Source organism: Misgurnus anguillicaudatus, chromosome 18 (genome assembly GCF_027580225.2).
Source record: "Misgurnus anguillicaudatus chromosome 18, ASM2758022v2, whole genome shotgun sequence".
Lineage (NCBI taxonomy): Eukaryota > Metazoa > Chordata > Actinopteri > Cypriniformes > Cobitidae > Misgurnus > Misgurnus anguillicaudatus.
The window spans coordinates 23,365,075-23,378,741 of NC_073354.2; the positions used below are offsets into that span (position 1 = coordinate 23,365,075).

General features: G+C 36.9%; 1 protein-coding gene across 19 annotated transcripts in view; it reads left to right on the plus strand.

Moving 5' to 3' along the window:
* The window catches only part of otofa (otoferlin a), a 94,450-nt gene that overhangs the window by 66,544 nt on the left and 14,239 nt on the right, over nt 1–13,667 (plus strand). For 10 of the 19 annotated variants that reach the window (XR_012358659.1, XR_012358660.1, XM_073856113.1 and 7 more), the window contains exons 18-35: nt 1,101–1,214; nt 1,332–1,439; nt 1,589–1,679; nt 1,776–1,892; nt 1,980–2,132; nt 2,218–2,407; nt 2,627–2,751; nt 4,996–5,130; nt 5,893–6,054; nt 7,586–7,657; nt 7,822–7,941; nt 8,053–8,214; nt 8,301–8,463; nt 11,215–11,369; nt 11,556–11,585; nt 11,682–11,816; nt 11,923–11,998; nt 13,244–13,383. Coding sequence is in view for 16 of the 19 variants with exons in the window: in XM_073856113.1 (XP_073712214.1) it covers nt 1,101–1,214; nt 1,332–1,439; nt 1,589–1,679; nt 1,776–1,892; nt 1,980–2,132; nt 2,218–2,407; nt 2,627–2,751; nt 4,996–5,130; nt 5,893–6,054; nt 7,586–7,657; nt 7,822–7,941; nt 8,053–8,214; nt 8,301–8,463; nt 11,215–11,369; nt 11,556–11,585; nt 11,682–11,816; nt 11,923–11,998; nt 13,244–13,383 (2,248 nt within the window). In the remaining 3 variants the exon portion in view is untranslated. The remainder of the gene's footprint in view (nt 1–1,100; nt 1,215–1,331; nt 1,440–1,588; nt 1,680–1,775; nt 1,893–1,979; nt 2,133–2,217; nt 2,408–2,626; nt 2,752–4,995; nt 5,131–5,892; nt 6,055–7,585; nt 7,658–7,821; nt 7,942–8,052; nt 8,215–8,300; nt 8,464–11,214; nt 11,370–11,555; nt 11,586–11,681; nt 11,817–11,922; nt 11,999–13,243; nt 13,384–13,667) is intronic. The other 9 variants (XR_012358661.1, XM_073856126.1, XM_073856127.1 and 6 more) reach the window with 6 other exon arrangements.

Below are 13,667 nucleotides of genomic sequence, written 5' to 3' on the forward strand. Positions count from 1 at the left end.
AACAGGAATGTAACTTTCTCTGTAGTAAAACCATGATGAGGTTTACTTTTGAATTTATAACACAATTTTTCAATAGAATGTAACTACACACATACACACATAATATATTATATAATTTCGAATGCATTATATATAATTTTTTATTATTGAAATATTTTCTCTTAATTTCACAAGTATACCTTTAAAAACCATGGTTTTATTACAAAAAAGTGCAACCATGTTGGCCAGCGAGAGTTTTACTTTTCCGCATTAAAAAGCTCAAAAGAAGAACTGCCTATCATTGTCTGGACTCTTATTTGTGGTTTTGTAATCACTATAGTAGAAATACAACAAGGGACGCGCGAACTTATCAATGTTTGTTAACAGCCGCTGCCATCACTCACGTGTTGATAGTAAAATCAGCACAAAGGAATGTGTGGACCTTCGTGTGATCCTGCGTGTAATAAACTTGCTGTGTAGAGATATATGTATAGATGCGAATAAATAAGGATTTAGATGTGCTGTTTGCAATCGCGTTTTTTATAAGAATATCAAAAAGCGCGTCAGATTTACTGACTCGTGTGTTTGTGTATGTGTCGTGTGTGCCCATCGTGTGTACTGTTTTATGGAAGCACAAAGAAAACACTTGCGTCTGAAGAACTTTTAGTGACACACATACGCAAGTAAATATGGATTAAGATGTCACGTTTGCCAGGACTAGTTAGTTTAGTTAGGAAATATAACTAGTTTTAACAAACATGCCTTACTAAAAACATTATTTGTGTGCATTTTGAGGCAAAACAAAGTCATGTATTTTAAGATATGTCAGTGTAAGTTGTTTTCAGTTTGGACAGCTCTTACATTTATTTTAGTCTAGGACTAGTCTAATCCCTGTCCGGGAAACTGCCCTTTAGTGTCAAGGAAAGGTTAGAAAAGTTCAGGCTAAAGTGTATCATTTCTAAATCACTGACATCACTACAAATTTCCAAAAATAATTTACAACACTCCCTGTTGAAATTACATATTTTGTGAACAGTTGAAGTCCCTATTATTTCTAAACTCTGTGTAGGAAAGGAACTGAAGTAAAGAAAACTTAAGTATCTGTTTCTCTCGATTTATAGAAATTATTTCCACTTGCCGTACTTTGAGAAGAAACCTTGCATTTACATCAAGAGCTGGTGGCAAGATCAGAGGAGACGGCTTTACAACTCCAACATCATGGACAAGATTGCAGATAAACTGGTCAGCCTTCACAGATCAGTCTGACCTTTTCACTGTCTAAGCTGTCGGTAGAGTTAACAATATAGTTTTGTTTGTTGTATAGATATTATTTACATATGCATATTTCTGTCTAAACTGGAGGAGGGGCTTAATGATGTTCAAGAAATCATAAAAACGGAAAAGGCGTTTCCAGAACGCAGACTTAGGGGTGTGTTAGAAGAACTTAGCACGAACTGCAAGTGAGTGAACTTCAATCTAGATAAAACACTTATACTATCTTAATCCCATCAGGAAAAGTCTTTACTTCAACCAGCAGCGTGTAATTAAAGGAGCCAGAAATTAATTACTTTCTCACATTAAAGGACTCTTTTTATTCTCCAAAATGTAGCCGATTTGTTACACTAGCAAACAAAGATCAGAATCAAGCAGGAAGAACCAAACTGGATCGAGAGAGGCTGAAGTCTTACATGAGGGAAATGGTACGCCCCCCTATAATAGGGTCATAAAATGGACATTAAAAATTGCTGATTGTAGTTTAACATTAAATTTAATCTATGGGGTTTTATTGTTCACAGGAGAATATGGGTCAGCAGGCAAAGACTATTCGCACACAAGTAAAGAAAAACACTGTGCGAGACAAACTCAAGCTAGTCCTTAACTTTCTTCATAGACTTCGCTTCCTAGCAGATGAGGTAAAACGAATCAATTTCACATAACTCACAATTAGCATCTCAGTTGTGCAACTCAACTCAACGTTTTTATTGTTTGTGTCTTCTAAGCCCCAGCACAGCATTCCCGATGTGTTCATATGGATGATTAGCAACAACAAACGAATAGCATATGCCCGCATCCCCTCCAAAGACATTCTCTACTCTATTGTTGATGAAGAGATGGGCAAAGACTGTGGAAAAGTTAAAGCCGTTTTCCTTAGGGTAATTCCTACTTTACGTCTGTTTAAATATGTTTATTAGAAACATGTAAATCAATGTTATTGATGTAAATGATTGATCTTGGTAGTTGCCAGGAAAAAAAGGCTTTGGGCCTGCTGGCTGGACGGTTCAGGCTAAACTGGAGGTGTATTTGTGGCTGGGGTTGAACAAACAGAAGAAAGACTTTCTGAGCGGCCTGCCCAGCGGCTTCGAAGAAAACAGAGCGTCAAAGGGAATTGGCATACAAGCTGTGCCTCCCATCAGCTTAGTGTATAACAGTAAGATTTTACAGCTTTGCTCACTGTTGGTTTTTCTTCTATGTCTATGAAAACATATTGCAATATTCTCAACATCATATGTAAGAGGATACAGTCTTTGTTGTTACAGTTTTTAATTCAGGACAAATTGCTAGTAACTCAGCAAAGCGCATTTGTTCACTTTGGACCCTGTCAATGTGTGCAAACCTAACTTTTAAGCTGTTTTAATTTGTTTTGCAGTGAAGCAGGTGTTTCAGTTAAGAGCGCACATGTATCAGGCTCGTAGCCTGTTTGCGGCAGACAGCAGCGGTCTGTCTGATCCATTCGCCAGAGTTTTCTTCTCCACCCACAGCCAGGTGACAGAGGTGAGTCATAAAAACAAACTTGTTGCTTCTATATGCATTTTTTCAATACTTTATTAATCATTTGATTAACATTTCGTTTTGGTTTATTTATAATAACTCTCAATTTTGGGTTGCCCTTTAGCAAAGACAAGTCTTAAGAATTTTAAAGAAAAACAACACCGTTTTTCAACATTTTACTATGTTCTTACCTCAACTTAGACAAATTAATACATACTTATCTTTTTTTATGCTTGCATTTAATCTTTGTACAGTGGCGTCGTGAATGTGTTAGCATTTAGCCTAGCCCCATTCATTCATTAGGATTCAAACACGGATGAATTTTGAAGCCACCAAATACTTCCATGTTTTCCCTATTTCAACACTATTACATGAGTAGTTACACGAGTAAGTATGGTGGCACAAAATAAAACGTGGCGATTTTTAAGCGGTTAAAAAATGAGAACTATATTGTATGGCGGAAGAGCACTTAGTTTGCAGCACTTCGCAATATTCCATTAATATTACTGTGCCCGAGGTCGAATTGCAGCAAACTAAGTGATCTTCTGCCATGCAGTATAGTTTTCATCTGTTTGGATCCTAAGGAATGAATGGGGCTAGGCTAAATGCTAACACATTCACGACGCGCAGTACAAAGATTAAGTGCACGCATTAATAAAAGATACTGTAGGTATGTATTAATTTGTCTAAGTTGAGATAAGAACATAGTAAAATATTGAAAAACTGGTGTTTTACGTTAAGACTTTTAAAAAGAATAAAAATAATGTACAATAATTTTAAAAAATAGATCCGATTCTTGTGAATACAGTCTGAGACAATAAAAATTTTAGCCACATTAATGCAGCAACGACATTTAGATAAGCTTTTGGGTAAAATTAATCAGCCAGTCAATGGCTGTGGGCAGGGCTTTGTTAAGCCCGATTTATAGTCGTGCGTAAGCTCTACGCCGTAGCTACGCCGAAGGATATCCTTGGCCTGTGCGTAGCCCTTTACGTGCACCTCGCTAAATTTTAACAGCGCGTCAGTTCTACACAGACCGCAAGCACTGTGATTGGTCCACCAGAACCTCTCCTGTCAGGTAAAAAAACTGCGTCATAGGTATTTCCGTTTGCGACGGTGAAAACAAAGATGAGCCAAGTTGAGAAGTGATTTAACTCTAACTGCAACAAAAGTCGCTGTTTATTTACTTCCATCATGGCTAGTTTTCTTAAATCATGCTGTTTCTTCTTCGTTTGTGGGTTAATTTGCCAAGCTTCTTCTTCTTTGACGGTCGCGCTGTTACTGTGGTTACACGCGTGGATACTGGCTACCAGAGGTAAGCGCTTGTGTTTGCACGTCGAAGTGGACGACGACGCGAAAGTATAATGAAAACCGACGCGGAACCTACGCCGTCGTGGCTAAGCCGTAGGACCTACGCACAACTATAACGAGCTCTTTCGTGTGACATCACATTAACAATATAATAAAACGGCATGTCTAATGAGACTTCTTTTGTTTAATTAGGATTAAAAAAGGAGAAGTGGGTGGATTTTTTTTATTTGTAGGGTTGTTGTGTTCACACACTGCCAACATACATTTATGTCCAAACACCTTGTAAAAGTGGATTTTGATTAAAGGAAAACACCACCTTTTTTCAATATTTTACTATGTTCTTATCTCAACTTAGATGAATTAATACATACCTATCTTTTTTCAATGCGTGCACTTCATCTTTGCACAGTGCATTGTGAATGTGTTAGCATTTAGCCTAGCCCCATTCATTCCTTAGGATCCAAACAGGGATGAATTTAGAAGAAACGTGGCAATTTTTTTAAGCGGATAAAAATGAGAACTATATTGTATTGCGGAAGAGTGCCTCTGGTGCACTAACATCATCACCATCGCCAGATGTCGAAGTGCTGCAAACTAAGTTCTCTTCTCCATTTCAATATAGTTCTCATTTTTTATGCTTAAAAAACTGCCACGTTTTATTTTAAAGTCTTTAAATAGGGAAAACATGGAAGTGTTTGGCGGCTTCTAAATTCATCCCTGTTTGGATCCTAAGGAATGAATGGGGCTAGGCTAATTGCTAACACATTCCCGACACGCTGTGCAAAGATGAAGTGCACGCATTGAAAAATGATGAGTATGTATTAATTTGTATAAGTTGAGGTACGAACATAGTAAAATGTTGAAAAACAGTGGTGTTTTCCTTTAATATGGACCCCTTAAAAATCACTCATGTTTGTTTCTATGTGACTATTTCAGGTTTTGAGTGAGACTCTTTGTCCTACATGGGATCAGTTGCTTGTATTTGATAATGTTGAACTCTATGGTGAAGCCACTGAGCTCCGTGATGACCCTCCAATTATTGTCATCGAACTGTATGACCAGGACACTGTGGTGAGTTTAGATAGCAAAAAAAGTCTTACACTCATAATAGAAGATAAACATTCAGTGTACTATTTATAACTCTGTTGCCATTATCTTGCCCACATTTGTATTACAATAAGTGTGAAACTGTGCCCTATTGTCCTGACTTCATGTTTGTTCCTGTTTAATATCTTCTGGTCCTGCTCTTTACTTGGACGGCATTTTGGTTAAGTAGAGTGTGAACGCTTATTTCAACACCGCTGTCAATTGGGCCAGTGTGTTTGCATAGATAGCCAAATTCAGCAAGGCATGCAAGAAGTGGAATTGCTTGTGGCTTTGTTTCACATACACAAAAGATTTGAGCTTTTTTCGAAACATTTCCTATTGAGAGAGTTATTTATTAGGTGATATAATGTTTATTGTGGTCACAACAACAAACTACCTCTTGCATTCCTTTGGTTGTAACTGCTAAGAGAGTTAATCGTTTTTTCTTTGTAGACTAGTTGTTGTAAAGACGTAGCCTGTAGAATTCATTGCTGTGGTTTATTTCAGTATATGAATGAAACATTGACACCAGGGTTAAAAGCTATATATCTTGGGCATGATCCATTTTAAATATTCAATCAGTGTTTATTTTATATGTGCAAAGGAATCTCAAGTAGAAATTGCCTGCAATGAATGTAACCTTTATCTTCATCATGATTTTTGTATGCAATAATCATGGCATGTGGTAATACTGACCCCTGGTGTTTAGAGATTGTAAATAGCCTTTACTTGTTGTGTTGCATCCAGGGGAAAGCTGAATTCATTGGGCGAACATTTGCCAAGCCACTTACTAAGATGGTTGATGAACACTATGGACCTCCACGGTTTCCCCCTCAGCTGGAGTACTATCAGATCTACAGAGGCAACTGTGCTGCCGGAGATCTGCTGGCTGCTTTTGAATTACTTCAGGTACGACTGGTCCACAGTGGCTGTGACCAACTTGCTTTATGGTTCCATAAAGAACCATGATCTGCGAGAAAGAAATCTTTGACTAAAACGCTCTTTGGGAAACAAAAATGGTTCTTCTATGCACAGTAAAAATATGCAGCATAAAGATTAAACAACTTATTTATGCAAGTCAATTCAGCCTATATTTTTAAGTTTTGACTCATGATAAGTTGACATAACATAGAAAAAGGAGTTGAAATTGTTTAACTTAATTTGTTTAGTTAAAGTAACACAAAACATTTGTTGATTTGATATAATTTCTTATGTGGTATTTCTGCAAAGAACCTTTAAGGGGCTGTTCACATATCGCGTCTTTTGCGCATTCAAGTTCGTTATTTAAAATGTAGGCACGCGCAGTATGCGCACTCATAATGGAAGCGTCGCAACGCGCATGCGATGTGACGCGCTTGTTTTATCCAGGTGCGTCCGCACCGCATCAGGTTAAAAACTTTTCAGAATTCCGCAAGCGCACCGCAGGTCATGAGACACGAACCTACGTGCCTAGCATTTTCAACACGTTTTTAGGCACGACATGTGAACGGCCTCTAAAGCATCTTTATTTACAATTCAGCAAAAATGAAAAAAATTTTTTTAGAAATTATAATTATAATTTTTTATCAAATTTACTTATGAAACATGTAATTTTTGTGTAGAGCACTAAAAAATGAACACAAATATTTTGGTAATGTTTGTACTGCACCCTTCCATACAATTAAAATGGATTTGGACCAAAGGCCCAAAATGGGCAACATATAAACACAATATAATCATAATAAAAGCAATATGACTTGAATGCTTTAATGCAATTCTTCTGAAGCCATGTGCGGTTCAAAAACAACTCCTTTTTGTTCTGTATGGAAAAGAAAGTCGCAGGTTTTAAAACCTATGAGGGTGAGTAAATAATGACAGAGGTGAATTTTAAGTGAACTATTCCTTAAAGGTGCAGTGTGTAACTTTTAGAAGTATCTAATAACAGAAATACATACCTATATTATCAGTGGTGTATAAAGACCTTACATAATGAACTGTTATGTGTTTATTACCTTAAAATGAGATGTTTTCATCTACATACACTGCGAGTCTCCTTACATGGAAGTTGCCATTTTGTGCGGCCCTAAATGGACAAACTGCTCTATAGAGGGCGTGTTGTCACTTTTGTATTTTGTCCTAGACAACATGTTTGTCTTGTGGTGGCTACCGTAGCTTCTCTATGGATTTTGGTGAATGAGCCCGTTGGTTGCAATTCACAATCTCACTGCTAGATGCCACTAAAATCTACACACTGCACCTTTAAAGTAAATCAGAAAGAGTTACACATTCGTTTACACTCAAACACAAAAAGACTTTTTGGCGCATCTACTCATTAGTGTAGCTTGAATAGCGCAGATGCAGATCACTCTTTCTCTTTCTTGATCTTTCTACCATTTCTCATCTTTTTATACTATAATTCTCTGTCCCATCTTTCTGCTGTACTCTGCGGCATCACTAACAGATTCCTTATAATGAAGAGGAGATCAGGAGGGCTCTTATTGCTGTCCATGACTTTGCTGTGCCTCAAATCAAGGTGCAAGATTCCTGCCTCCTAAATCTTCTTTGTTTTCCATAACTGACTCCATCATCTGCTATTTTTATGCTTAAGCTTTTCTTCTTTTTCAATAGGCGAGGTTTGGTAAAGTACATAATCTAATGATGTAGTGATATAGTTCATCCTTAAATATCTTTTTACAGATCGGTCCAGCAGGGTGTGCAGCACTTCCTCCAATTGATGGCCCCACTGATTCTGATCGTGGTCCGATTCTGCCCGTTCCATTGGGCATACGACCGGTTCTTAGCCGATATCGCATAGAGGTGAAAGCCTCATTCACAATAACATACACCATTGTGTTAACACAAATTATTTAGTAAATGTAAAAAAATTTTTTTGTAAATCACAGTTTTTAAGCTAAACATCTCCTACAGGTCCTGTTCTGGGGTCTGAGGGACCTTAAAAGAGTTAACCTCTCCCAGGTGGACAGACCTCGAGTGGATATCGAGTGTGCAGGGAAAGGAGTCCAATCCGCTCTCATTCAGAACTACAAGAAAAATCCAAACTTCAGCACATTGGTGAAATGGTTTGAAGTGGTAAGCAGTTTGAATATATGTTTTAAAACCTGTTCTCCACTTCATTACTGATTAAAGCAGTTACCTCAAGTAACCTTGTGCTGCAGGATCTACCAGAAAATGAGCTGCTGCACCCACCGCTGAATATTCGTGTGGTGGACTGCAGGGCATTCGGACGATACACATTAGTGGGGTCTCATGCCGTGACCAGTCTGCGCAAGTTTATCTACAGCCCGCCAGACAAGACTACTAATAACTGGGCTCACACAGGTATCTGTCATGTGTTATGTAGGTAATAGTCAAAGTCAGTTCAGAACCTGGTTTCTGTTTCCTTGTCTTAAACTTGAACTCTAGGAAAAACAATTTTAGTATTTTAAGGTGTAAAAATATATCATATTATGTTGTCAAATTAAGTTAAAGTCGCCATAAAGCGAAAGTAGCGATTGTCTTATTTTCCCCCTGGTGACGTATATCCAAGTAAAACGGCTTCTGAAATCCAAAAAGTAGGGCTGGACTTGAATTCATCCATCGAGAACTGATTGGATCGTTTAAAGTTTGTGCATGTTACTATTTGCTAATCGCTGCGATCTTTTACCGGACCCCGCCCATCTGCCATACAATATGACCGGAAGTAAAGAGAGATCGCTTCGAGGAGGGGAAGAGATTTGAGTTTCTGATTAAAGAATATGAGGCATGTTAATTAAAAAATAATAATAATGAAGCTCACTGATAAGTCATTTGTAAAAAATAGCACAATATTCCAAACCAAACATTTCATTTTCATTGCGACTTTAAAGTTAAAAATATTAAATGTGTGCTCAGTTTGTCACACCACAGAAAAATTTTATTAACCACACAGACAAATTTGAATGATGAAAAAACGGCAAGTAAATGAAATAAGTTTTCAAAATCTTGGAAAAATAGATAGGGTTTTTGCTTTCAAACGCTGGGGGCGTGTCCGTTGTCAGCGCTGAAACCACGCCCACTCACGGAAAAGCTGTCAATCGCTTTCAACTTTCAGATACCGCTACAACCTGAATGGATGCTTGTGATCGTGTTATGTCATGATGTTAGAAAAATCCTGAATTTAGAAACAATTCTTGTCTTTAAAGGAATAGTCTACTCATTTTCAATATTAAAATATGTTATTACCTTAACTAAGAACTGTTGAATCATCCCTCTGTCATCTGTGTGTGTGCACGTAAGCACTGGAGCGCGCTGCTACGCTACGATAGCATTTAGCTTAGCCCCATTCATTCAATGGTACCATTTAGAGATAAAGTTAGAAGTGACCAAACACATCAACGTTTTTCCTATTTAAGACGAGTAGTTATACGAGCAAGTTTGGTGGTACAAAATAAAACATAGCGCTTTTCTAAGCGGATTTAAAAGAGTAACTATATTGTATGGCGTAATAGCACTTTTGGGAGTACTTCGACTCGGCGCAGTAACACCCTCCCTCTCCCATTATGAGAGTGAGAAGGGGAACAGACTTTTCAGGCGAGTCGAAGTACTCCCAAAAGTGCTATTACGCCATAAAATATAGTTACTCTTTTAAATCCGCTTAGAAAAGCGCTGTGTTTTATTTTGTACCACCAAACTTGCTCGTATAACTACTCGTCTTAAATAGGAAAAACGTTGATGTGTTTGGTCACTTCTAACTTTATCTCTAAATGGTACCATTGAATGAATGGGGCTAAGCTAAATGCTATCGTAGCGTAGCAGCGCGCTCCAGTGCTTACGTGCACACACACAGATGACAGAGGGATGATTCAACAGTTCTTAGTTAAGGTAATAACATATTTTAATATTGAAAATGAGTAGACTATTCCTTTAAAGGGAACATTTCACAAGACTTTTTTAAGATGTCAAATATATATTTGGTGTCCCCAGACACTGTATTTGAACTTTTAGCTCAAAATAGCATATAGATAATTTATTATAACATGTTAAAATTTCCACTTTGTAGGTTTGAGCAAAAATGTGCCGTTTTTGGGTGTCCTTTAAAATGCAAATGGGCTGATCTCTGCACTAAATGGCAGTGCTGTGGTTGAATAGTGCAGATTGAGGGGCAGTATTATCCCCTTCTGACATCAGAAGGGGAGCCAGATTTCAATTACCTTTTTTTCTCCTAGAATGGTTTACCAAAACTAAGTTACTGGGTTGATCTTTTTCACATTTTCTAGGTTGATACAAGCACTGGGGACCCAATTATAGCACTTAAACATGGAAAAAGTCAGATTTTCATGATATGTCCCCTTTCAAATATGAAAGGTTTAACACTATTGCTTTACTAATTGTGACTGTATTACAGTCAACTCATATTAATAAGGCCCGTACTCCAGGCTTTCAACCAAATGAAAAGGACGAGCAGAGACAAAATCACAGACAACAAGTTTATTAATCAATTAAATTACTAAAACCACTTTGAGCTCGACAGTAATAATAAAAAGACCCTTTTGACCAATGGGAACAGGTCAACGAAATAGGCTTTGTTGTGGTTGGCTCACACGGGCCGTCCACCATACACTGACCAACACACAAAATTCAGAAATACAAAAAAAGAGGAAAATAAAGAATAAACTAATCAAGTTAGTTTCTTTCTCTGATTGCATAAAACATTTTACTGCTCAAATAATAAACACAAACACTTCAAACCAAATAAAGAACACAATTATGTAAATCCACCCAACACAAACCAAATAAACCAAAATAAGACAAATTCAATAAAAAAAAACATTTGACGATTTGGCACAAAGCAACACGGGGGGAAATGATTACCTCTGATAATATTATTTGTACAGGAAAACTGTAGTAAATTAAGAAAATATTTAAGTAGATATTTTAATCCTCTGTCTATTTGCATTGTAAAATCTATTTCTTTTTCTCTGACTTTTCTGACTTTTCAATATTTTTCTCTTTCTTCCTCTTCCTGCATCTGGTTTATTCATGCTGTCCATTCTTTCCTGGTCTTGGTATTGGGGCATTTGTTACTGAAATGTATGACATTGCCCAAACCAGCTAGACTGGCAAATGGCCACATGACTCTCACCAATGGGACGTGTCATTCCCGCCCCCACTCCCACCCCATTTCTCATCCCGCAGGTGACATTGTAGTCAATATGGACCCTGAACCCAACTTTAAGAAGATGGACACAGTTGTGAAGCTTGATGCTGTGAGTAGATGCCACAGACCAAAAATAGTAACTGAATTCTTCTCTGCATATAGCGCTTTTGTGCCTGCTTGGTTTTATTGTGTTTCTGTTTGTTTTATTGTATTTATTGAGATTAGCTGCATTTTGGTATATTAGTGTATGTGTTGTTTTATTTGATGTATGTTTTGTGTGGCCCTGTCCTTGTAGACCACTGATGCTGTTGTTAAAGTTGACTTGGTAAGTCTTGGCCACAGATTTGAATGTTTAGTTTTCATTAACATGATTATGTATGTACGAACCAATTAATTGAAATACACCCATATGTACCAACAGAATGAGGATGAGAAAGACAAAGGAAAAAAGAAGAAGAAGAAAAAGAAGGGAGATGAAACGGAGGAAGAGGAACCTGATGAGAGCATGCTGGACTGGTGGTCCAAATACTTTGCCTCAATAGAGACCATGATGGAGGTGTGGGTCTTTCCATGAGTTTTCAGATGACGGATGCTTTGTTTGATATACTGTGTGCTGTTTCATGCTGTACTGTTGAATCACAACATATTTTCTTTGAAACCAGAACCTCAGAGCGCAAGAAGCAGCTCTGGCTGAGGCAGAAGAAAAGGAAGATCTTGAGATAGCAGCAGAAAGTGCAGGTTACTATCAGACTATAAAATGTTAATTAAGTACACTGTCATTCCACATCATATCCATCATTTTTAATATTATGTCATGAAACCATTACTCATCGGTATATATGCTTATGTCATGCCATGAAAGTAAGAAACAAATTTACTGTTTAATAAAATCTACACCTACCTGATAGGTAATTTTTTTCACAACAAAAAAACTAATTTGATTATTTAATTCTTTGAAAATGGTCAAAAATTTACCTTTAACCCTCATAAGCCCCAATTTTCTGGTTTACATTAGAGGTCCGTGGGGGTCAAAATGACCCCAGAAATTGAAAGAGTGATTACAAAAAATATATACACTTTTATTGATACAAATAATATAACTTTTTTGTTGTTTGTTTAATTCCTATCTATACATTAATGCTGTGTTTTGGGAGATATGAAGTACTTTTGTACCTGTTTACCACTAAATTCCTCAACTACACCATTAGCTTGCATGTAAAATATCAAATTTTTATGAAAAAACAAATAAATTATGATCTAAATTGGATTTAAATTGTTTTTAGATATTGATCTAGATGTTGTGTGTTGAATTCGGCCATCTGTTGGTTAGAAAAAAACAAAAGAATTAGAGTTTAGGAAATAAATAATTTTGACCAGCAGAGGCCCATAAAGACCCATTCATTTCACTGGATGTGGGCAACTGCTCACATCACTACTTTAGTGATACATTTTGTGAATTTATGTATATGTAAACATTAGAAAGGACATTAAAAATAAATATTATTTTTAAATAGTATAATTTTTTATAGTTTTTGATGCATTTTGAATTTTTTTGCAAAATGCACAAGAAATTTGACTGAGTGTGATTTGTTCTGGATGCATTGATTTTTTTTACATTCATTTTCAATTGGGGTCATTTTGACCCCCAAGGGCCTCTTTTGTAAAAAGTTTTTTACACATCTTCAGAACGACAGAATCAAGCCCAGTTTTTTATATGAAAATTGACAGATTTTCTAGAAAAGTCACAAAATCTTATTCCACTGAGATTGCCCGTAAGGGATTTAAATAAAGCTTGACCTTGACCTTGAAGGAAACCATTTTTTTAACTAAAGAAAAGTGACTTGTGGGTCATTTTGACCCCAAGGGTTAAAATAACAGTTATGATGACATTATTATGACTGATTTAAAACATCCATTCAAAACTTAAAGTACTCAAACATTTCTCATTTCCATCCATATTCACCATTCACCAATTAACCTTAGAGATCAAAGCTGATGAATTCTCCATAAAAGGCACCAAACCCAAAGAGAAGAGCAAAGACAAGAAGAGCTCCAAGGACAAAAAGAAGAACCATGATGGGGCAGAGAAACGACCCCCAAAGCCTAAAGTTGATGAACTCGTGGTCAGTGCTTTTTTTACTATGCTACACAATATTACAGTCAGGTGAAAGGTATAATTTCTGAGAACCCTCTACCCCCAACGATCACTGGTCAGATAAACAGATAATCCCGCCCTCAACTGATGCAACTGATATTGAGGAAATGCTTATTGATTAGACAAAGAGCAGTGTTTAGCTACCTAGGCATATTTATAGTCTATGCATATTAAGCTGGGATAGAAGAAAATACTTCATGCAAATAAGTCCATGTAAAGTCTGTAATTAAATGTGTTCTCAGTTTGTCATAA